Below are 25,068 nucleotides of genomic sequence, written 5' to 3' on the forward strand. Positions count from 1 at the left end.
CATCGTGTCTTTAGGGGACCCAAGGATAATAGGGTCGCTACCGGTGCCTTCATCCTGGCCTTCGAGGGTGACTGCTTGCCTGAGAAGGTCAAGGTCATGATCTACTGGTGCGATGTCAAGCCCTATGTCCCGCCCCCTATGCGATGCTTCCAGTGCTGGAAGTTCGGACATATGTCCTCCAGATGCACTGCCAGCCCCACGTGTCGTGATTGTGGCCGACCTTCACATCCTCATGCTCCATGTGCTCTGCCTCCCACCTGCGTTAACGGTGGGGAGCATCATTCTCCCTGCTCGCCAGACTGTGCAGTCTACCAAAGAGAGCGGAAGATACAAGAAATTAAGACCCTGGACCGTTTAACCTACCGAGAGGCAAGGAAGAAGCTAGACCGGCTCAACCCCACATCTATGTTGAGGAGTTATGCTGCTGCAACTCTGCCGCCACCAGTTCCTGCAAAGACTCCCTTCTCAGTTGGCCCACACAACGGTCCAGTTACGCCTGCCCCACTGCTGGTAGGGGCCAGCCTCCTCCGGCTGCTCAGCCGGGGAGGCAACAGCGTCCTGGGGAGCAACAGCCTCCTCCGGCTGCTCAGCTGGATACGCAACAGCCTCCTCCAGCCTCACTTGTTTGGAAGGGATCCCTTGGGGGAGTCCCTTCCAAGGACTTCCCCAGTGCCTCACAAGACACTAGCCAGTGGCTGAAGAAGCCACCAGCTGCTGGTCGAAGGGCTTCACGCTCTTCCTCTGTTCCTGATAATGTGTCAGGAAAGCCCTCCCAGCATGCAAACCCTCCTCCCAAAGACAAGAGAGAGAAGAGGAAGCTCTCCAAGAAGCATAAGGACACAGTGATGCCCGCGCCACCGCTTCCTGTCAGCTCTGCCTCTGAGGATGAGGTCGAGCTCTTTGCGTCCCCTGATGACCTCGATCTCGCCGTCTCTGAATCGATGGCAGTTGCGGCGTCAGTCACTCAGTCGGTGGCAGCATGTGACTCTGTGAAGTAATTCGCTTTTTCTGTGCCTTAATGCCCCTATAGGACACGCTTTGTACAATCCTCCAGTGGAATTGTGGCGGTTATTTTAGCCATCTCCCTGAGCTACGACAGGTTCTAAGCATGACACCTGCTTTCTGCATTGCCCTCCAGGAAACCTGGTTCCTGGCAATGCGGACCCCTGTCCTTCGTGGATACAGGGGTTATTACTGCAACCGTAGCACTTACAATAGTGTGTCAGGTGGAACCTGCGTGTATGTCCTTACCTCTGTATATAGTGCCCCTGTGCCCCTTCAAACATCATTGGAAGCTGTGGTGGTCCACGTAAGGACTACCCAGGACATAACTGTATGCAGTGTCTGTCTCCCTCCAGGTGGTACAGTCTCCCTGACCAAATTGGCTGCACTTGTCGCCCAACTCCCCACGCCTTTTCTTCTCCTGGGGGATTTTAACGCCCACAATCCCCTGTGGGGTGGAACGAAGGTTACTGGCCGAGGCAGAGAGGTCGAGAACCTCATCTCCCAACTCGACCTCTGCCTCTTGAACACTGGCACTGCCACACATTTCAGTGTGGCGCATGGCACGTTCTCAGCCATAGATCTGTCGTTGTGCAGCCCAGGGCTTGTACCATCGGTCCACTGGAGAGTCCATGACGACTTGTGTGGCAGTGACCATTTTCTCATCTATTTGTCACTGCCCCAGTGTCATTCTTCTGGGCGCCTGCCCCGCTGGGCTCTCAACAGGGCTGACTGGCCGGCTTTTACTTCCGCTGCCACCATTGCGTCTCCCCCACAGGGTGACATTGACAAGGTGGTCTGTGTCTTAACCACGTTAATCATTTCTGCGGCCGAGGCTGCCATTCCCCACTCTTCTGGTCTCCCTCGAAGGAAGGCTGTACCCTGGTGGTCGCCGGAGATTGCTGAGGCTATTCGCGACCGTCGGCGGGCTCTCCAGTGTCATAGGCGGCACCCGTCTCTGGAGACCCTCATCGCCTTTAAGAGGCTCCGTGCCTTGGCCTGTCGTCTTATTGCATGGCGTAAGCAGGAGTGCTGGGAGAGGTATGTCTCATCCTTGGGCTCCCGTGTCTCTCCCTCGCTCGTGTGGTCCCGGATCCGGGGGATTTATGGATACCGCCATCATCCACACGTGTCGTTCTGAAAAATACAATGCTCTTTTCAGCGAGAGAGAATTCCTCGCTGCCCTCGCCGATTGCCCTGATACAACACCAGGACCAGACTGCATCCACGTGCTGATGCTGAAGCATCTCTCCAGGGACTGCCAGAGACACATTCTCACCATCTTTAACCGCATTTGGAGCGAGGGCGTGTTCCCGTCGCAATGGCGAGAGGGTGTTATTGTCCCCATCTTGAAGCCCGGTGCGGATCCACTGGCGGTGGACAGCTACCGTCCCATTACCCTCACCAACGTTTTATGCAAATTGCTCGAACGTATGGTGGGGCGGCGTTTGTGTTGGGTCCTTGAGTCGCGCGGTCTCCTCGCTCCTTCCCAGGGTGGCTTCCGTCGGGCCGGTCTGCTGCGGACAATTTGGTGCGGTTGGAATCTGCTATCCGTACGGCCTTTGCCCGACGTCAGCATCTCGTTGCTGTATTTTTTGATCTGCGGAAAGCGTATGACACCACATAGAGGCATCACATTCTTGCTACGTTGCATGAGTGGGGTCTTCGTGGTCAGCTCCCGGCTTTTCTTCAAACTTTAGCTCAAGACTACGGGAGTCGCCGAACGCAGGCTGCAAGTAGCCGTTCGCAAGGCAGCATCATGGGCTCTGACTCATGGTTTTCAGTTCTCTGCAGCCAAGACTCGAGTTATGCACTTCTGCAGGCATTGGATGGTCCACCCTCATCCTGAACTTTACCTTGACGGCCACCCACTTGAAGTGGTGGACACTTGCCGCTTCTTAGGACTCGTCTTTGATGCCCGGCTCACATGGGTTCTTCATATTACTCAGCTGAAGCAAAAGTGCTGGCGCCACCTCAACGCCCTCCGCTGCCTGAGCCACACATCTTGGGGTGCAGATCGCTGCATGCTGTTGAGATTGTACAGAGCCCTTGTGCAGTCCAGGCTTGATTATGGGAGCCTGGCCTATGGGTCTGCATCCCCCTCAGTGTTGACGTTGTTGGACCCCATACACCACTGTGGGGTTCGGCTTGCAACTGGCGCTTTTCGTACGAGACCCGTGTATAGTCTACTGGTGGAGGCCGGGGTTCCTCCGCTGCGGATTCGCCGCCATCGCCTGCTCGCCGGCTATGCGGTCCACGTGCATTACTCGCCGGGTCATACCAATCATCGCCTGCTTTTCCCTTCCATGGTCCTCCATCTGCCCGAACAGCGACCTAGGTCTGGACTTTCCATTGCTGTCTGTGACCAGTCCCTGCTGTCGGAACTGGGGTCATTCCCTCTTCTGCCTCCCTTCCAAGTCCGTGCACCTACGCCTCCCTGGTGTCTGCCCGTCCGTCCGTCCGTCTGGACTTGGCACGGGGACCCAAGAACTCGGTTCCGCCTGCGCTCCTCGCTTCATTTTCGGGCTGTGAGACTGTCTACACTGATGGTTCCCTGGTTGACGGTCGTACTGCCTACGCTTTTGCTCACGCTGCCCATGTTGAACAGCGCTCCTTGCCGGCTGGCTGCAGTATTTTTACTGCAGAGCTGGTGGCCATATTGCGCGCTCTTTAGCATATGCATTCCTGCTCAGGTATGTCCATTGTCATCTGCAGTGACTCCCTGCGCAGCCTCCAGGCTATCGACCGCTGCTATACCTCTTCTCCTCTGGTATCATCTATTCAGGAGTCTGTTTCTGCCATTACCCGCTCTGGTCGTTCGGTGGTATTTGTTTGGACGCCAGGTCATGTTGGCATCCCGGGGAACGAACGTGTCAACAGGCTGGCCAAAGGGGCGATCGACACCCCAGCTTTGGAGATCGGCCTCCCGGCTCGTGATCTGCAGTTGGTGTTGCGCCGTAAGGTGCTTGGGATGTGGACTGATGAGTGGCGTGGCCTGACATCCCCGAATAAACTGCGGGCTGTTAAGGAGACGACCGATGTGTGGCGGTCCTCCCTGCGGTCTTCTCGCAGGGACTCTGTCGTCCTGTGTTGGCTCCACATCGGCCATACCTACCTGGCGCACGGCCATCTTTTGCATCAGGAGGATCCCCCCCTGTGTCGTGTGGGTCCCGGCTGACGGTCGCCCACATTTTATTGGAGTGTCCCTGACTGCGCACCCTCCGGCAGTCTTTTAATCTCCTGGGCACTTTGCCTTTGGTTTTATGCGACGATGCCGCCATGACAGACGACGTTTTAAATTTTATCCGTGGTAGTCCTTTTTATGGTTCTATTTAGGGGGGCCCTGCACCTTTCCCTTTCTGTGTCTTTTGTTCTCAAGTCTCTCAAAATTGGTTGTAGTTTTGGTGTGTAGTCGGATGGTTGACTCTTTCCCTTTTTTTTTCTTTTTTTTTGTTCTCGTGGTCAGTCAACCAGTCTCCGGCCATCTTCTTTTCTTCTGTTTCTTTCTGTATGGTATTCATCTGTACTCTTCTTGTCTGTAATGTTTGTTGCCGCATTTGTGTTCTTTCAGTGCCTGGGGGGGCGTCTCCTTCCCCCTGGGGTTTTACCTGCTCCGCAGATTTTCGTCTCGCCTGTTTTTGGAATGGGGGACTGATGACCTTCGCTGTTTAGTCCCCCTTAAATATCCCAACAACCACCACCACCTTAGCCAATGAGCCTCTCTTTGGGGGCTTGACAACCAAGCTCTCTGGCCTCTCCCTTCGCCAACACACTTTTCGCTGTCGGGTATAAGCTGATGACCTCCTCCTCCTCAATTGCTCCGGCTCTGAGATTCGAGCAGTGCTCGAATTAATCACACATTATGAGGCTGCCGCTGTCAGTGCCATGAATTTCGTCAAATCTTCTGCGATGTACACTGGACGAGACCTCCAGGAAGGTGAGGTGGCACCCCTGCCGCTTCTGTGGGCGTTCCGTTACCAGGGCATTACCTTTACACCCACGGTCTCAAGCACGGCGACAACGAATTTTCGTCGCCTGTACACGTAATCCGCAACGACGTATGGCAGAACCTACTGCACCGCCAGGACACGCTTCAACGCGTTGAGTTTCTTCATCTTTATGTGACATCAAAATTGTTCCAAATCGCACAAGTTCTCCCTATGTTGAGGGCGCAACCTTCAGCCGGCTTTTGGCTATTATCTAAAGGCTGGTTCTATGTTTCAAGTCCGTTTTGAGACACTTACCCTGTCCTCACGGCATGGTGGCCTCTTGGTCGTTAATTTCCAAATGCGAGTTGCGGCCTTATATATGAGTACCACACGACGACATTGGACCAGCTTGCTTGAGATCCTCCTGCCTGCTTCCACCTCAACGCCGGTGTCTGTCTGCCACATCATTTGTCTCACATTTCGACGTTTTTCTTCGACTAAAGTTGAACACATACCAGTCTCCCAAAGAGCACCCGACTAGGACTAAGGATTATTACAGCGATCTGTTGCGTAGTTTTCCAGAGAATGTGACGGAGACCAAACATCCCTCCATCCAGTGACCCATAGTGTGAACTGCCATCCACCAGGGACCTAAAACCCACCTCGTCTTCTGAAGCTATTTACGAACAGCCCATGCAGCTCTCGAAAACACACCACGTTATCGAACATTATTTGATAACTATCTTCGAAGAGTCTTTGTTATACTTCCACTAAGTTTTGGGATGCCTGGAGCTGAGGGCACCTACCCCTGTTGAAGAGTTAAATGAAATTTAACAGAATCGTCCGAAACAACCATTGTGGAACTAAGAGGGACGCTGAAGTACTGACGAATGATGAGACACATTAGAAGTTTTCTAAGGATACGGACTCTGTGATAAGGAATATTGCAGTAGGAAGTTCAGTTGAAGACGAGTAGAGGGTAGATCACCTTACTGGTATTTTCTTTTGTTACGTCTTTATGCCAAGACACTTCAATTGTCTGTACTTGTTTTACCCCTACCTTCGCCATTTGCAGGGGTCTGAAAACTGTTTCTCCGGTCAGTCTGAAAGCGTTGGAGAACATACTGGCCATAATTACCGGTCTGCAAGTCCACGTTACTCATTGTGCCCACTGCAACAAGATGTTGCTACATGCTATTTACTCTCTGGGATCAGGAACAATGACTATAAATAAGAGTTTTAGTTTTAACTCATTGATATATTCAGTAAAAATTCACACGCACAAAATATAATAAAATTTCTTATAATAATAATAATGTCCCTATCGAAAACAGCACTATTGACAGTTCAGAGCCCACCTCTATTGAAAGTTCCAGGTAAAATGGTCTATCGCCCTGGCCTCTAACCGTTAACAGTTAATTGCGCGCCTTAAAAGTGGAAAATAATCTCACCACTTGTCACCGGTTTGTCAACATTACGGGCGGCACACAAGCAGTTGTTTCCGTGAGATATAAGCGATCCAGAATGGTATACAATCCTCGTGAATTCACTTCCTACTGCTATTGAAAACGCTTTTGGTAGCTACCTGGCGGTGGCGTCATCGGAGGAACAGAGCACGCAGGCGTTTGAACGAGGCGGACAGACTGATATTTCGGCAAGAAGTGTATCTTCTCACCGCTTCATTCCGTGTTTATATATGGGTACAGCGGAACTCCGAGCGGAACACCTGCTATCGACTGCCTTAGGGACAGGTAGCAGCATCGGAATGGCCCCTTCCTCGGACATGTAGTAATTAATACGTCTGTCGTTTAACAACTTACAAACCTCTTAATTTTTTATATTTATAGTTAAGTTTGCTTTAGTTAACGAAAAAGTCTTAGCCGCCAAACATCGCAGCCCCGGAAATTTTATGAGACAGCCATTCAGCGCCTTGTGTCACAGTGGGACAAGTGTCTTAACAGCCAGGATCAATACTTCTAACATACAGGTACTGGAGTCTGTACTTTTGCGTCCGGCTCGTTTCTTTTTGAACGACCCTTACAGATGAACTTCACACGACATTTTTGCTGATATCTGAAACTCCATTACTGTGCAACTGCGGAAATTCCTGTTGTGTTTTAGAATTTCACTTTCAAGGCTTGTAATTTTAGTGTCTGCACAGGCGTGACAACGCCGCTAAACAACACTGTCGCTACGAGGATCTGCGTGGGGCAACATTGGCTCAGCAACATGCCAGGGAACAGAACGCAGCAGGACGAAGTGAAATTTCGCCATGCCAGTCAGTCTACCGGGAAGCACAAAGTTCGAAGCCCTGTAGAGAAATGCACGCGGTTGAACACATCACAGGGTAGGCACGGTTGGCTGACGATTGAACATACAGACACGGCACGAGATACAAGGTGAGGTCCGTGCTGAACTCCGCGTTAGAACATTCCTGCCTGCCTTACGGTAACCTGTAGGACTTCCGCAGCTGGTTTGCCCATACGTCGTCTCTCCCTCCCACGATACTTGAAAACATTAGTTTGCTGCGTTAGCTGCGCCAGCCCATCTGCCTCCATTACGATGCCTGCTTTTGGGGATACTAAATCCCTGTCCACCGAAAAAGCCACCTAGAGCCAAAAATGGTCAGATTTGAATCGCGATCTCTGGCGCAGAACTGCATGTAGATTTGCAGACACAGACAGCAGACTGACTAACAAACAAACCGTCTGCTACCAGGGAGGGGGGGGGGTGACTGGAGGCAGAGGAGGAGGAGGAGGAGGAGGAGGAGGAGGGGAGAGCAAATCAAAATCCATGGACTCCACATTGGTAGGCGCGGGAGAGCGTCGCTGGGACCTGCGGCCACAGGCAAAGGGAGGACTGCAAGCGGCACGAAGGGGACAGCAACAGAGAAGTACACAGGTGCAAATGGAAGTCCACCACGGGAACAGCAGCGCGACCAACCCTGCCGCCCAGCTCACTGGAAACCCGTGGTGGTGATGATGCAACAGTGCAGAGACACAGCTGATTTGCATGACAGATGAACTGCTACTGACAGACACCACAAGCAACTGCCAACATCTGTGGCCCACGACGACACCTGGAAGCCATCCACGCTGTTCACTGAAAGACCTGGCCCAAACGCTAGTCCCGAAGGGAGGAGGAGGAGGGAGACCGGTGTGAAGGTGGTCCAGTGTCTGTCTGTGTGTGACAAATGCGGGAGACCCCGCAACTGGCGCACACGCAAACGTTCCCCTGGACTGCACCCGGTAACTTGCGTCGCCCAGTACAGAGCCAGAAAACTCAACAACACATCGTTTCAGAAGGAAGGAGAAACTGACGTCTTCATTCATTGACATAAAACTTTTCTGAGTATGGCACCGCATGATAATCTAAAAAGCTATGCTCCAGAAGCCAAGATTTCGGCCACGGTTACAGTGGCCTTCTTATGGGTCTGCTGATGTGCTTTACCTGTGCAGAGTAAATTATATTTTTTTATTACTGCTCACTGAGCCTGACATTAAGTCACAATTTTAAAAGCTCGTTGATGTGATTCTTCCCTTGGACTGAAAGGAGGGGGACCCTTATTGTAATAAGTTACTACTGTGAAGGGGGTGGGGATTTGCTGCCATCTATTGCTTCTTGCACTGCTTGTGATGTTTAGCGGTCATTGGCGAATGACGTATGGGTTTCTGTTTTCCTCCTGTTCGACTCAGCCGGAGCGGTGGCAGTTACTCATCAGCAACGCTTGCGACACGTGTTGTTGGTGCGGCCTCTTGGAACCTCAGGGCCGATAGCCTGAATGGAGCAAGCCGGAGTACAGTCTCTATTCATGTTGTTAGGGTGTTTTGTTATTTCGATGACTTCTCCGACTCTTATGTGAAAAACGCGACGGACTTCGTAGGATGCATGAAGGGAGAAACAATTTCTCCCGTGGAAATGCAACAAGCAGTAGACAGCATGAGATCCTCACTCTCTCCTCCATAAAAACCTATTACAATAAAGTTCCTGCCTCTTCCATCCCAAGACACCAACAGCAACAATGATCTTTGTGACGTAATGTCGTGCTCAGTGAGTGTAGTAGTCAGATGCTGTATACAACTGTGAAAGCAAAAGTCCTGTGAAACAAATTGCTGGCTATTTTTGGTCACGATGGTCCTGGTGCATTCCAGGATGTCACATATGACTGACATTGTGCGAAGAGCGGCAGTTGACGACGTGGAGGCCAGCTTGGCTACGTGTGGGAAGTCTGACAAGGCATCGACTACCAATATGCAAATGCTGACAAGAAATGGACTAGTGAATTCGACGTGCACCATGTCGCAAGGGTGCTCTGGGACCGACCAAGAGGAAAGCTTGTGCAGCAGCACAGTCTGGTTTTGCGCATACTCCCTTCAAACCCACACCAGATGTTCGATGTCACGATCAATCACCAGCTACTAGGTGTGACGTTACACCAATGCCTTCATTCAGCTATTACACTAGTGCGATGCATGCAGTGCAGCGGTTCGAGGATTACCAGCTGGCAGCCTTTCTCGTCCCTGGAAAGCAAGAGGTCTATGTGGACAATGTTGAATAAATATCAGAAGGGAAAAGGGCATGTGTAACGCTGGATCTGGAAGAGAGGCGCTCTGGCCGACCCACGTGGACAACCCAAACGATTTGCCAGGAAAGTGGATCGGCTGGGCGTACCAGTGGCGTCCTCTCACTCTGTCAACAGAAAAAGCTGCAAGGCTCCTGCAAGGTATCATGTAACGAGAACACAAGAGCCTCATTCTGATCGAACTCCCGATTGGATCTCACTGGCAGCCGCAATGGCGCATCTACATTTGCATGGTGGGCGGCGGAGCAGTAACGTCATTGCAATAAATACTGAGATAGAGAGCCCACCTTTGCAATAGGTGGGCTTGGTATGAGCATCAAATAAAAAAAAAAAAACGAGTGGTTGTAGTTGGTAATGCTGAGGAACCATCTCCATACTTGAAAATTTCTGACACTAAAATTTCGTAAACAATAGCCAGTGCATCTCTTCCACCTGTGACTGGCTAGGCTGCGCTGAGGAAAGCGTCTTTGGTGCGTAAGAGATGGGCTGTTCAGCGTCATCCGGCTTCCGATGAGATAGATCAGCGCGAATGCCATACTCGGACACACAACCCACGGTTAAAAGTTTATCCGATGTAAGAGAAACCAAACAGGGAGCAGATCATAGACACAGCCTGAGGGACTGAAAAGCCTACTGACGAGCCACAGACCAGACAAACTTAAAGCCACTTTCTTGATGCTGGTTAAGAGAAGGCTGATGTGCGCTGCCCGGGTTGCCATAAAACGAAATCTTTCCCATAAAGTCTAGAAATATTTCAGTGTCAATGAAATTCCCCAATAGCCGTGTACTTTAGGATATTATTTTATTTTATTCTCAAGGCTACCAGTTTCAGCATTTTATCATGCCATCTTCAGGTCCCATACGCTTTTATCGAAATAAACGAACTTGTCGTGTAGCGCCATAAGTCACTGGATATCTTGAATTCAGTCGTTATACAATTGCCTCATTCGAAGTAGTGACAGCAACTTAGCACGCCTGCCACTGGTAGCCTTGAGAATAAAATAAACTAATATCCTAAAGTACACGGCTGTTAATAAAATTCAACAACAATTACTTAACTAGTCGACGTCCCCTGGCCATGATGGACCAACAGAGAGAGATCTTTAAGGTTCTGGGCGTTGTCAGGTTGATGATGGTTTGATGTGGACGTCTTCAAGGACTAGGCCATCTCTACTAAACACATGTTGCAAAAAAATGCACCTTTGCTGAGGAAAAAATTGCACGTTTGCAATTCTCCAGCAGGCTTGGGAAAACCAGCTGCCGCGCGGGGTAGCCGCGCCTATCAGGCGCTTTGCCATGGTTTGCGCGGGTCCTCCCGTCGGACCGATGACATCAGAAGTTTGATCCCGTAGGAACTTAACGAAAATTTCAGAAAAACCATCCGTAGGTTTTATAAATGCCTGTGTCTTGTAGAGGCGATAATCCAGATGTCAACAAGGTAGTTTGTGCAACAAGAAACGTCGTTAATCAACTGCTCCAAATATACTGGTGCCGACAAGATTCCAAAATACAAGCGATATAACTGTTAATGCCCAAAGGTGGTGTTGAGTACGAAGAAGGATCGAGAAACTCTATCTAGTGGCAGCTCCAGATATACGTCACAAAATGCTGTACCTGAGAACTGACACCCCCCCCCCCCCCCCCCCCTTCAAACAATTTTGTCAACAACTACTCCAGATGCAGAGTTGGATACAAGTCAGTGACACAAAGCGCATTCACTGTCAAGTTGAAATCACTTGAAAGGTGGATAACGCCATTAGGCTTCTGACTCTCCATGAAAGGGTTGGACAATGACTCTAAGAAACAATGCCCTGATCCAGCCAGTAATGCAAATCGGCCATTCCCTTGTCACGTGTGGAGAAACGAATGGACCAAGGGGCGACAGAACTTAGATGCAGCTGTTAGCTTAAACGAAATGTGTGCCTCTAAATTTTCTGCTTGACGAAAGGTATTGTCAAATAGTAAGGAATCTATGTCGTGGAAAGGAACCGACTGGTGCAATAAATGGCTTTTGTCAACTGTATGGAAGCCAAAAACAGAAAAATTGCCGTCGCCAAAAATATTTTGCACCAATGAGGAATTAACAGCTAACAATGTAAGTTGCCATTCCGCATTTGTATAACGTGCGGAGACATAGAAGTGTCCTCCCAAATCAATACACTTTTTACTGTAACACATAACGGTGTCCGTTGCAGTGCCGTTCATCCCAATTGGCTGTACGTATCTGAGTTAAGGCACTGACCGTCGCTCCCGTGTCTACTTGAAATTCAAGCGATCGCCCATCCAATACCAGTGTCAGCAAAATACGATGTGGCAACAATTGCTGGGCGACAGAGATAATGCCAGAGTCCAGTGAAAACATAGGGGTTTTTCATGACCGATCCACGGCATGCTAATTGCCACATATAGCTGCTGAATGCCCTACCTGATGGCATACCCCACCCATGGTCTCTAGTGAAGGTAGTCTCGTCGAACAGGCATCAACAGACAATAGGGGAACGGTAGCTGGCTCGCCCGTTAACCGGAAGGAGAATGACGCTCGGGACCCGAAAAACGCTCTGGGGTGGAATGATGTCACCATTTCCAAAGGGATGGCTGCGTAATGTATAATCTTAATTACACATGTTTAGTCTTGACAGCAGAACTGATAAGGGCCAGTGAGCAAGACTGAATTGTTTTGTGCCATTTATCTAACGGAAGGTACGTTGTTATTTTTCTGTGTGAAATTGACTCATTTATACGTTTTATTGTACTGAAGAGTATATCGAGAAATCTGTGTAGGCAAACCTGCAGGTAGCTGTCAATAATTTGTCATAGTGGCTAGTTGGCGATCAAAATTAACTCTGAGAGTAGCCGTGGCTTTGTATGTTTAGTTGCAGAAACTATATGTATTGTCTGTGGCCAAGGACCATATATTATAATTATTACTATTGTTTCCCCATTCAGTGTGCTTGGAGAAAGTTATTTTAATTCAGTTTCTTTGAATTCTGTTTCATTGTGTTGAAGGCATTTTAATTATTATTGTCGGTTGAGCTGTGCTTTCTAGAACTCTACTGAGCTGCAGATTAAGTTCTGTTTAATTGTTATGGTTCTGTGGTCATGTAGATTTAATCGTTAAATATTTGTTGTTAAATTTTGGCCTACAACTGAACAACTTCCAGCCTGAACCCCTCTCCACCCAAGTCCTACACACTACATTGAATAGATATAGATGCTTTTGGTTTCCCCTATACTTCTGGTGATAAAATATATGTTATAAAACCGGTCATATATGTTGCATAAATAATCAACAGCCTGAGAAGTTCTGTAATCTTTCATGTAGCAAACTACATATGACTGCAGTCTTCTGAGATGCGAAAAGTTGAGAACGATAGAGCGATTAAAATCAGTGGAGAGTAATAGAAACGCCATGATATTTTGGAGGATTATCAAATACTACATAATGGGTACATATTCACAATATATATAAATGACCTAGTAGATAGCGTCGGAAGTTCGATGCGGCTTTTCGCGGATGATGCTGTGGTATACAGAGAAGTTGCAGCATTAGAAAATTGTAGTGAAATGCAGGAAGATCTGCAGCGGATAGGCACTTGGTGCAGGGAGTAGCATCTGACCCTTAACATAGGAAATGTAATGTATTGCGAATACAAAGAAAGAAGGATCCTTTATTGTATAATTATATGATAGCGGAACAAACACTGGTAGCAGTTACTTCTGTAAAATATCTGGGAGTATGCGTGCGGAACCATTTGAAGTGGATTGATCATATAAAATTAATTGTTGGTAAGGCGGGTGCCAGGTTGAGATTCATTGGGAGAGTCCTTAGAAAATGTAGTCCATCAACAAAGGTGGTGGCTTACAAAACACTCGTTCGACCTATACTTGAGTATTGCTCATCAGTGTGGGATCCGTACCAGATCGAGTTGACGGAGGAGATAGAGAAGATCCAAAGAAGAGCGGCGCGTTTTGTCACAGGGTTATTTGGTAAGCGTGATAGCGTTACGGAGATGTTTAGCAAACTCAAGTGGCAGACTCTGCAAGAGAGGCGCTCTGCATCGCGGTGTAGCTTGCTGTCCAGGTTTCTAGAGGGTGCGTTTCTGGATGAGGTATCGAATATATTGCTTCCCCCTACTTATACCTCCCGAGGAGATCACGAATGTAAAATTAGAGATTCTCGAGCGCGCACGGAGGCTTTCCGGCAGTCGTTCTTCCCGCGAACCATACGCCATTGGAACAGAAAAGGGAGGTAATGACAGTGGCACGTAAAGTGTCCTCCGCCACACACCGTTGGGTGGCTTGCCGAGTATAAATGTAGATGTAAATGTAAAAGGGTGTTATTTTGGTAAATTGTCTGATAATTTCCTCATACTGGTGAGGTACTAAAAACAAAGTTGACACAGATGTATGTAAGGGGGAGCTGGTACACGTGTGGTGCTTTTGTTTCAGACGGTGCTGATGGCACACGCGCTGCGGCGCGTGTCGTACGCCACGTGTGACCCTTCGCACTCGCAGTTCAGCTTCCTGGCCAGGGAGCCGCGCGGTCACTGCAGCCTGCAGTGCTGTCACTCCTTCCTCGCGAAGTCGCCGCAGCAGGTACTGCTCATTACGTTTCTTGTAACTGAAACCTCCGGATTAACAGGTACTCAGATTTTATCCCACCGTCAGAAACTACACTGAAGTGCCAAAGAAACTGGTATAGGAATGCGTATCCAAATACAGAGATATGTAAACAGAGAGAATACGGCGCTGCGGTCTGCAACGCCTCTATAAGACAACAAGTGCCTGGCGCAGTTGTTAGATCGGTTACTGCTGCTACAATGGCAGGTTATCAAGATTTAAGTGAGTTTGAATGTGGTGTTATAGTCGGCGCAATGGGACAAACCAACAAGCGATGAAATGGGGACTTCCCCCCTACGACTATTTCCCGGGTGTACCGTGGCTATCAGGAATCCGGTAAAATGTCAAACCTCCGACATCGCTGCGGTCGGAAAAAGATCCTGCAAGAACGAGAACAACGACGACTGAAGAGAATCGTTCAAAGTGACAGAAGTGCTTTCCGAAAATTGCTGGAGATTTCAGTGCTGGGCTATCAACAAGAGTGAGCGTGTGAACCTTCCAACGAAATATCATCGACATGGGGTTTCGGCGCAAAGTGGCCGAAGTGGCCGTGCGGTTAAAGGCGCTGCAGTCTGGAACCGCAAGACCGCTACGGTCGCAGGTTCGAATCCTGCCTCGGGCATGGATGTGTGTGATGTCCTTAGGTTAGTTAGGTTTAACTAGTTCTAAGTTCTAGGGGACTAATGACCTCAGCAGTTGAGTCCCATAGTGCTCAGAGCCATTTGAACCATTTTGCACGATATAAAGCTTTACGGCTCGCCTGGGCCCGTCAACATCGACATTGGACTGTTGATGACTGGAAACATGCTGCCTGGTCGGACGAGCCACGTTTCAAATTGTATCGCGCGGTTGGACGTGTACGGGTGTGGAGACAAGCTCATGAATCCATGGACCCAAGATGTCAACCGACGGTTGTTCAAGCTGGTGGGGCTCTGTAGTGGTTCAAAAATGGCTCTGAGCCCTATGGGACTTAACATCTGAGGTCATCAGTCCCCTATAACTTAGGACTACTTAAACCTAACTAACCTAAGGACATTACACGCATCCATGCCCGAGGCAGGATTCGAACTTGCTACCGTAGCGGTCGCGCGGTTCCAGACTGAAGCTCCTAGAACCGCTCGGCCACACCAGCCTGGCTCTGTAGTGGTTTGAGGCGTGTGCAGCTGGAGTGATACGGGACGCCTGATATACATCTATATACGACTCGGGCAAGTGAAAATACGTAACCATCCTGTCAGATCACCATCATGCATTCATGTCCACTGTGCATTTCGACGGACTTGGACAATTCCAGCAGGACAATACGACACCCCACACGTCCAGTATTGCCTACACAGTGGCTCCAGGAACACTCTTCTGAGTTTAAATACGTTTGCTGGCCACGATACTCCTCAGGCAAGAACGTTATTGAGCATGTCTGGGACTCCTTGCAACGTGGTGTTCGTACTCTTACGAATTTATGGACAGCCCTGCAAGACTGACGCTGTCAGTTCCCTCCAGCACTACTTCAGACATTACTCGAGTCCATGCCACGGCGTGAAACGGCACTCTGCGTGCTCGCGGATGCCCTACTCGACAGTAGGCAGGTGTACCAGTTTCTTTGGCTCTTCAGTATATGTCGTCACACATACACTAATATGTGCTCAAATCTGTGCTGATAATTCAATGACAGAGCTGAAAGCTGAGAAGTAGTTGCTGTTAACTGAAACGCTCAGACTTTTGCAGAAAATACTCTCGTTCGACGTAAAAAAAGCAGCCTTTTAACCCCGATGTACGAGACTGCCGAAAAAGAACTGGAAAGTAGAATATAAAATTGGAATCGAAAATGGAGAAAAACATATGACCTGCGAGCTGTGACGTAACCTGCTGAACGAGATGGTGCAAAAACTGAGACACTGAACTTCTGGTGGAACGAATCTCAAATCATCACCCACTTAGCCGGATTTAGGTTTTCTGTGGTTCCCGTGAATCAATTAGCGCAAATGCCATCATGCTTGCTACCACTTAAAGAGATCCTCGCTCTATCTCTAATGAAACTTCCTGGCAGATTAAAACTGTGAGCTGGACCGAGACTCGAACTCAGGAGCTTTGCCTTTCGCGGGCAAGTGCTCTAACATCTGAGCTACCCACGCACCCCTCACGACCCGGCCTCACAGCTTCAATTCTGGCAGTACCTTGTCTCCTACATCCCAAACTCCACAGAAGCTCTTCAGTGCACCTTGCAGAAGAAAGGATATAGCGGAGACATGGCTTAGCCAGGTCGTCATTGTTGTTGTTGTTGTTGTTGTTGTGTTATTGTTGTTATGGTCTTCAGTCCGGGGACTGGATTGACCGCGCTCTCTACCCTACTCCGTCCTCTTCATCTCTGAATAACTACTGCAACCCCGAGCCATTTCAACCTGCTTAGTGTCTTCATCTCTTGTCCTCTCTCTACTATTTTTACTCCTTAAATTTCACCCCAATATTAAATTTACAGGATGACAATTATTGAATTATATGGAATAAAACGTAAATTAGTTACAAACTAAGGCGTGCACACACTTTATTCAACACGTAAACGTCACTGTAAATATTCGGATTTATGTTGTGACATGTCCGATATGCCAGCCATCATTGGCGATGACATGGCGTAGACGAATAGCGAAATTCTGCATGACCCGCTGAAGTGTCGGAACATCGATGCTTTTGATGACGTCCTGAATATCAGTTTTCAGCTCAGCAATAGTTGTGGGGATATTTTTGTACACCTTGTCTTTAATATAGCCCCACAAGAAGGTGTCGCTTTGTGTTCACATCCGGAGTATATGGCGGCCAATCGAGGCCCATGGCAGTGGCCTCTGGGTACCCGGTCCGTAAAGTGCTTGTCCAGGACATCAAACACCTCTCCTGCATCGATGGGGTCGAGGTCCGCCTTGCGTGAACCTCATCTTGAAATCAGGGTCACTTTGGATAATGAGGATGAAATCATCTTCCAAAACCGTCACATACCGTTTGGTAGTCACCATGGACATTGCAGACCACAAATCACCAACGCGCATACTAATTTCCATTATGCCCCGCGGCCAACGCTGCAGTTTGAACGTCCTAACGAAAAGCGTTCAGAGGTTATGACGATTTTATTTCATATAGTTCAATAAGTGTCACCCTGTATGATTCCGTGATTTCGGAATGTGTCAAGTATCCCTCCTTTTCCTCGTGTTGTACCACAAATTTCTCCCCAGATCTACTCACAAGGGAACCTCCCCATCGCACCCCCCTCAGATTTAGTTATAAGTGGGCACAGTGGATAGGCCTTGAAAAACTGAACACAGATCAATCGAGAAAACAGGAAGAAGTTGTGTGGAACTATGAAAAAATAAGCAAAATATAGAAACTGAGTAGTCCATGCAGACGATAGGCAACAATAAGGATAATGTGACCTGCGGAGCACCGTGGTCTCGTGGATAGCGTGAGCACCTGTGGAACGAGAGGTCCTCGGTTAAACTCTACACTCGAGTGAAAAGTTTAATCTTTTGTTTTCAGACAATTATCAAAGTTCAGGCACTCACACATCAATTTCCCTCTCCAAAATTCCAGGACATGTTCAGATTTGCTTGGACATTGCAGGATTTGACGGTCTACACAAGGAAAAATTTGAAAACGCTAAAAACATATGTTATGACAGTGCACAGGGAAAACTGTACGACTGTGAAACTGTTGCATTCATTTGTTGCAGTTTGTGTGACAAACTCTTATGTTTTCATAACTTATTTGGGAGTGATTATTACATCCACAAGAAAACCTAAATCGGGAAAGGTAGAAGAATCTTTTTACCCATTCGCCAAGTGTGCAAGTTAGGTGGGTCGACAACATATTCCTGTCATGTGACGCACATGCCGTCACCAGTTTCGTATAGAATATATCAGACGTGTTTTCCTGTGGAGGAATTGTTTGACCTATGACCTTGCGATCAAATGTTTCCGGTTCCTATTGGAGAGGCACGTCCTTTCGTCTACTAATCGCACGGTTTTGCGGTGCGGTCGCAAAACACAGACACTAAACTTATTACAGTGAACACAAACGTCAATGAACGAACGGACAGATCATAACTTTGTGAAAATGAAGAAATTAAAATTTTCACTCGAGGGAAGACTTGAACCACGGACCTCTCGTTTTCCAGCTGCTCATGCTGATGACGGGACCACGGCGCTCCCGAGCTAAGTGAGTCCTTGATGTTACCTATCTTGCGCATGGACTATTCAGTTTGTATATTTTGGTTTTTTTTTCATAGTTCCACACAACTTCTTCCTGTTTTCTCGATTGATCTGTGTTCAGTTTTTCAAGGCCTATCTACTGTGCCAACTTATAACTAAATCTGCGGGGGGTGCGATGGGGAGGTTCCCTTGTCAGTAGTTCCTCCTTAGTTACGCGCTCTACCCACTTAATCTTCAGCACTGTTCCGTAGCACCACACTTCAAATGTTTCTGTTCTCTTCTTGTCTGATTTGCTTTTCTTTCATACAAGGCTACAATCGAGAAAAATACCTTCAATAACACTTAAATTTATATTCGACATTAAAATATTTCCCTTTTTTGGAAATGCTTTTTTTGCCATTGTTATTTCACGTTTTGTACCTTCTCTACTTCCACGACCATCAGTTGCTTTACTGCCCAAATATCAAGATTCGTCTACTACTTATAGTGTCTCTTTTCCTAATCTGATTCCCTCGGCATCGCCTGACTTAACAATTGCTACACTTGGGCACACTGACCTTGTAGGCTCCCTGATTGGCTATCACGGCGAATTTCGTGTTGAGCTGTACTCAGTATGTGAAGACATGTGTTTAATGTAGTAGTAACTATTTTGATATATACAGGGCTTACCATAATTAATAGCGGAAACTGACACGGTTGCACGAATACAGAAGTGAATAAACTTACGTCCACAAACAAGCTGTTTACGGGGTAATTGATAATATATGATTATGGGTCACCAATGACGTCAGTGTGAAGTACTGTCCTACTACAGATGTATTTGAAATGCAAATTTTTCGATTATTTCCCCATCTACTTCAGTTGTGTTAGTTGTTATTTTAGTAGGACAAATTAAAAGTGTTGGTTCAGGAAAACTGTTTGCTTTTACAAGTAGCGTACTTGAAGATGTGAAAAGGTACCAGAACAAATGATTACAATATCTAACGAGAATAAACACCAACAAAACGACTGAACTGCTTACGAGCTAGGACACGGTCACAGGGGCAGCTGTTTCCTCGACCAGATCGAGATTTCGCTCAACATTTGATTCGGAAGAAATATTGAGGTCGATTCCTACTGGACGTCACGGAACGAAACCTAACTTTAAAACATAACGGAATGTACTGAGTAGCGGCATACATACAAATCAACATCGTGACACAACGGATCGGGACGGGACAGGACGGAACAGAACGGAACGGAATATCAGTGTCTAGAATTGTTGGACAGAAAGTTTTGGCGTACGGGACGAGACAGTGCAGTTGTCTCCTACCATGAAAACTTAACATACGTCCACCGCGTTCACTCCAATTGCTGTAGTTGATTTCGTGGTTTGTGTTCTGAATGTTTGCTTTACTGAGTGCTTTATTTTCGTGACACTTTGTAAAGAAAGCTAAAGACTTGGGTTTCGTACGAGTGCTATTTCACGAGAGAGGCCTAATACCTGACGGCGTAAAATTATTTAGGTTTTACAAAACCTACATGGATAAAACATTTTAACTGTACATAAATAGAAACACAAATACTTAGAACACTTTTCATTAAAAGCCTGTATTTAGCCGTAAATGTCACATTTACTGTAGAATAAGACAGTTTTTAACATTATTTGGTACCTAGAGTCAGAAAAAACCCCACAATGCACCAAATAAAAAGTCTACGTATTGTATTGTGAATACTGTTTGGTGTCCTTGTATGTAGAATTTGATGACGCTAATAAATGTTGATGTTTTCACATGTCTGGACGACACTTTGCCGGCCGTGGTGGCCGCGCGGTTCTAGGCACTACAGTCTGGATCCGCGCGACCGCTACGGTCGCAGGTTCGAATCCTGCCTCGGGCATGGATGTGTGCGATGACCTTAGGTTAGTTAGGTTTAAGTAGTTCTACGTTGTAGGGGACTGATGACGTCAGAAGTTAAGTCCCATAGTGCTCAGAGCCATTTGAACCATTTGACGGCACTTTCCTTGTTCTGTCACTTCACAGCAGTGAGGAAAATTTACCATTTACACTTTGCTAAGAACACTGAATTTTATTATGGACATTAATAATCATTACTCCAATTAAGAGTTCCTTTATTAATGTTGATTCACCATATCACCCCTATAGTTCTCTGTTTTCTAATTTTTTGGAATGCGGATGGTATCTCATAATCTCACGTTCGCCATTCAGTGCTGAGCAAAACGACGTGGCTTAATGTTGAAAACATTCGTGTTGAGAAGAATCCGCATTTGGCTGTGGCGGTCCTTAGAAACTTACGGTATCTTTCGTGACGTTCCGTAAAGCTATCCCCTCACGACGCCTCTTCCGTCGTGCGCAATCGCAGACGCACGGGAATAAAAGGGCATTCATAAAAATTTGCGGAAAGAACGCATGTAAGCATCTGCGTTCGCATATCCACACGTTGGCACAATGCGAAACCAGTCTGCTGTGAATGTCTTCCTTCGCTTCGGAGATTTTGTTGCGTTTATTGTGATGAAAAGGAGACAGAAAAAGAAAACGCTAAGGTGACTGTCGATATAGAAGTGTACAAGTAACAGAGGTACGAGAAATACAAAGTGATGACAACGTTCTGTCTGCAAATTTCAGGAGTTCGCAACGAGAGTTTAGATTTTCGGGAAACTGCAGCGATAAGGCTGGCAATAAAACATTGTTAGCTAGTATCTGGTGTCTTATATACTCGTTTGCATTGTGTATTCCTCATTTCAAAACAAAGCATTTCAATTCTAACGAATCTGTAACTTGTAATGTCGTATAATTGTAATTTATTTGATTGTTTTATACCTCTGTTTTCTGTGTGAAAGAAGTTTGTAATTATTAGAATCTTTGTTCCTATACAATATTACAATTTGTATCTATTATTAATTATAAGTGGTGTTTTCATGTGTAATTATGACTCGTTCGATATTTATGCAGTTCCCTTGCGTACTGGAACAAAGGAACACGAATAAATAAATAAAAATAAAAGTGATTATTCCTGAAACTGAGAAATACTTAAAGGAGGTTCCTAACCGTTCTGTCAAGGTTAATTTACTTTCAGTGCGTCATTTGCATTTAATCATGAAATATGATATGTAGATTAGCATCATCAGGCTCAGCAAATTTGGGAATTTCATAGACGCCAGGATCCACTAGAACGGAGGTTGTCTTTTTCAGTTTCGCAGTGTTTGCATCGTCAGTGTGCTTCATTTCTATTTTTAGTAGTTTGTTGAAGAGCTACACATATCCTATCGCTTCTTTTGTAAAATTGAAGTGATATCAGGTGTTCCCCAGGGAAGCGTCCTGGGACCTCTGCTGTTCCTGATGTATATAAATGACCTGGCTGACAATCTGAGCAGTTCTCTTAGGTTGTTCGCAGATGATGCTGTAATTTACCGTCTAGTAAGGTCATCCGAAGACCAGTATCAGTTGCAAAGCGATTTAGAAAAGATTGCTGTATGGTGTGGCAGGTGGCAGTTGACACTAAATTACGAAAAGTGTGAGGTGATCCACGTGAGTTCCAAAAGAAATCCGTTGGAATTCAATTACTCGATAAATAGTACAATTCTCAAGGCTGTCAATTCAACTAAGTACCTGGGTGTTAAAATTACGAACAACTTCAGTTGGAAAGACCACATAGATAATATTGTGGGGAAGGCGAGCCAAAGGTTGCGTTTCATTGGCAGGACACTTAGAAGATGCAACAAATCCACTAAAGCGACAGCTTACACTACACTCGTTCGTCCTCTGTTAGAATATTGCTGCGCGGTGTGGGATCCTTACCAGGTGGGAATGACGGAGGACATAGAAAGTGTGCAAAAAAGGGCAGCTCGTTTTGTATTATCACGTAATAGGGGAAAGAGTGTGGCAGATATGATACGCGAGTTGGGATGGAAGTCATTAAAGCAAAGACGTCTTTCGCCGCGGCGGGATCTATTTACGAAATTTCAGTCACCAACTTTCTGTTCCAAATGCGAAAATATTTTGTTGAGCCCAACCTACATAGGTAGGAATGATCATCAAAATAAAATAAGAGAAATCAGAGCTCTAACAGAAAGGTTTAGGTGTTCGTTTTTCCCGCGTGCTATCCGGGAGTGGAATGGTAGAGAGATAGTATGATTGTGGTTCGATGAACCCTCTGCAAAGCACTTAAATGTGAATTGTAGAGTAATCATGTAGATGTAGTTGAATGTCAGGCTCCTCAATTGTTGTGCTTTTAAGTCACTATAGCATCATAATCGTCCACAGTTTCATACACACTTTTCATTCACAAATTTCTCAGTTTTCTTACTTCGAAACTTTCAGTATCTTATTGCTTACAGAAGTATGATTGGTGACTCTTTATCTAATATGTGACGCTCGGTACAACAAATCTCGAATTTTTATTTAAACAATCTTCAGAAGCTATTTAACACAGGACTTTTTTCTTTGTCTGTAATCATCCATAAACTTGAGAGCGCTTCCTTTATAGCCAACATACATTACTGCACATAAATCGCTTTACAGCATAACCTCAACACACTAACAATCAAAAACTTGTGGACCTCAGCTGCCCGTCGTCTGTTAAAAAGCACAATGTTTCGAAAGCCGGTAGCAATGCGCTGTACGCACTGCCTTCATTAGCTGGAAATTATGCATGCACAAACGCGCATGCGTAGATGCGTTATTGGAAATTTATGCCCATGCGCAAAGTTGAAGACAAAAAAAGGCATCGTGTGTGCGCACCTTAACGTCCAGTACCAATTGACCAGTGGTTCAATGGTTCAAATGGCTCTGAGCACTGTGGGACTTAACTTGTGAGGTCATCAGTCCCCTAGTACTTAGAACTACTTAAACCCAACTAGCCTAAGGACATAACACACATCCATGCCCGAGGTAGGATTCGAACCTGCGACCGTAGTGGTGGCGCGGTTCCAGACTGAAGCGCCTAGAACCGCTCGGCCACACCGGATGGCTAGTGGACCAGTGGCAGTAGGAGAGCTAGTGCTAGTGGTAGTAGTGCTGTAACTGTAAGGTACTAAGTAAACAAATACAGTAAGAGCCTGAGGTTAGATCTGTGTGTAATCGTGTGGTAAACGTGCTATTTTGCAGGCGGAGGAGCTGCACGCAGCCGTGGGCGACGCCTTTCGGGCAGCGTACGCGGCGCAGCTGCAGCGTGACGTCAGCTCGGCCCAGCAACAGGTGCGGCTTCCATTCAGTGGCGCGCGGCACTTGCTGGCGCGTAGCTCCATGGACAAACTCTCTGCATCTGCACTCACACTACGCACTACGCACTGGAGGACACTTATCAGCCTTAATATGCGCCTACTATGACGGATTATTCAAGAGAAACGAACACCTGCATAATTTTTTCTATGTTTCATACTGCCTCTTCTACGCACTCTAAGACACTGCGGGCTATAATACCGTAATTTTTAAGCATTTTTTAAAAAATAACTTTTTTACAGTTTTTATTATTAGATCGCAAAGGCATGCTAAAAAAGTTCTTAGTTTATAGAACCGAACTAACCTTTAAAATAACTGAAAACTGTCATCTGAACTTCTTCTTTTCTTCTTCCTCTTCGTCGTCATTGTTGCCCTCTTCATATATACTGTAAGATTTTCTGCTCTGCCATCGAGAGCGTTACTTATGCCGCACTCCTTGTAAGGTTTAACAATAACGCCTTCTCTCACTCCGGACCACGACTGTTTTATCCACTGACACATTTGTTTGATTTTAGCTCCTTTTTTAAACTCCCTTCTGAGTGAATTTATGTTGGGTTTCGTGCATCATCCGTCAGTTCCATTGCTTTCTCAAATACACTTCAAATGGTTTATTTATCGAGACATCAAGTGGTAGCAATTGTGAAGTAAGTCTTCTCGGAATAACAGCAAGCTCTGTATTTCCCAGTCTCAATTTCTCTTTAGCTGAATTTTACAAAACTGATCTAGCACAAGAAGAGAACTATTCTTCAGTAAAGCACCTTTCCTCCTATCCCAAACTCTGTTCATGAATAATTTCATACCAGCCTCGTCCATCCGGCCCTTGTCATGTACACTAATAACAAAACCTGGCGCTATTTCAGGTTTTGGCGTTGTTTTGCGCTTGAAAATGATTATTGGATTAATTTTAGCGCCGTCAGTACAACCTGAAAGGACAATTGTGTAGCGCATTTAGTTTTAGTATCTTTCATAGCAACATTTTTGTTACTCTGCTCATTAAATGTCATCGGAGTTTCGTCGATATTCGCTATTTGGCTCAGTTCTAGTTTACTTTCGATGTTGGATAATAAAGCACTGGAAAGAGAATATTTTCTCTTCATTCTCTTGTGGCGTTTTCTGAAATATTTCGGTTTTTATTCGCATGCTAAGTGCATGGCGTTTCATAAAACTGTAGCGCCAACCAACTTCACTTTTAAATTCTGTTAAGTTCCACTGTAGCGCTAACTTACGAACGTGTATTTCTATCATTTTTGTATTACTACCAATAAGATTTTGATGGTGTTCTTGAATCCATTTCAGTACGTTATTTTCTAATCTTGGCCATTTTGCATTCTGTCCTCTATTTTCACATTTAGTCTTCCTCATTTTTTTCAGTTCTTCTTTGCTAGCTCGCCAGTCGCTAATGGTTTTTTCTGTAGATGGAGCGCCGAAATGCCGCTCAGCTACTATTTGCATGTTCTTCTGCATACAGTATTGCTGCCCGCATCTCGTGGTCGTGCGGTAGCGTTCTCGCTTCCCACGCCCGG

General features: G+C 46.5%; 1 protein-coding gene across 1 annotated transcript in view; it reads left to right on the forward strand.

The window, feature by feature from the left end:
• Positions 1-25,068, forward strand: part of LOC124612460 (SH2 domain-containing protein 5-like) — a 378,639-nt gene that overhangs the window by 302,040 nt on the left and 51,531 nt on the right. Inside the window, exons 3-4 of the mRNA XM_047140727.1 lie at positions 13,963-14,109; positions 23,432-23,521. Of these exons, the coding sequence (XP_046996683.1) occupies positions 13,963-14,109; positions 23,432-23,521 (237 nt within the window). The remainder of the gene's footprint in view (positions 1-13,962; positions 14,110-23,431; positions 23,522-25,068) is intronic.

This window comes from Schistocerca americana, chromosome 1 (genome assembly GCF_021461395.2).
Source record: "Schistocerca americana isolate TAMUIC-IGC-003095 chromosome 1, iqSchAmer2.1, whole genome shotgun sequence".
In the NCBI taxonomy this organism is placed as follows: domain Eukaryota; kingdom Metazoa; phylum Arthropoda; class Insecta; order Orthoptera; family Acrididae; genus Schistocerca; species Schistocerca americana.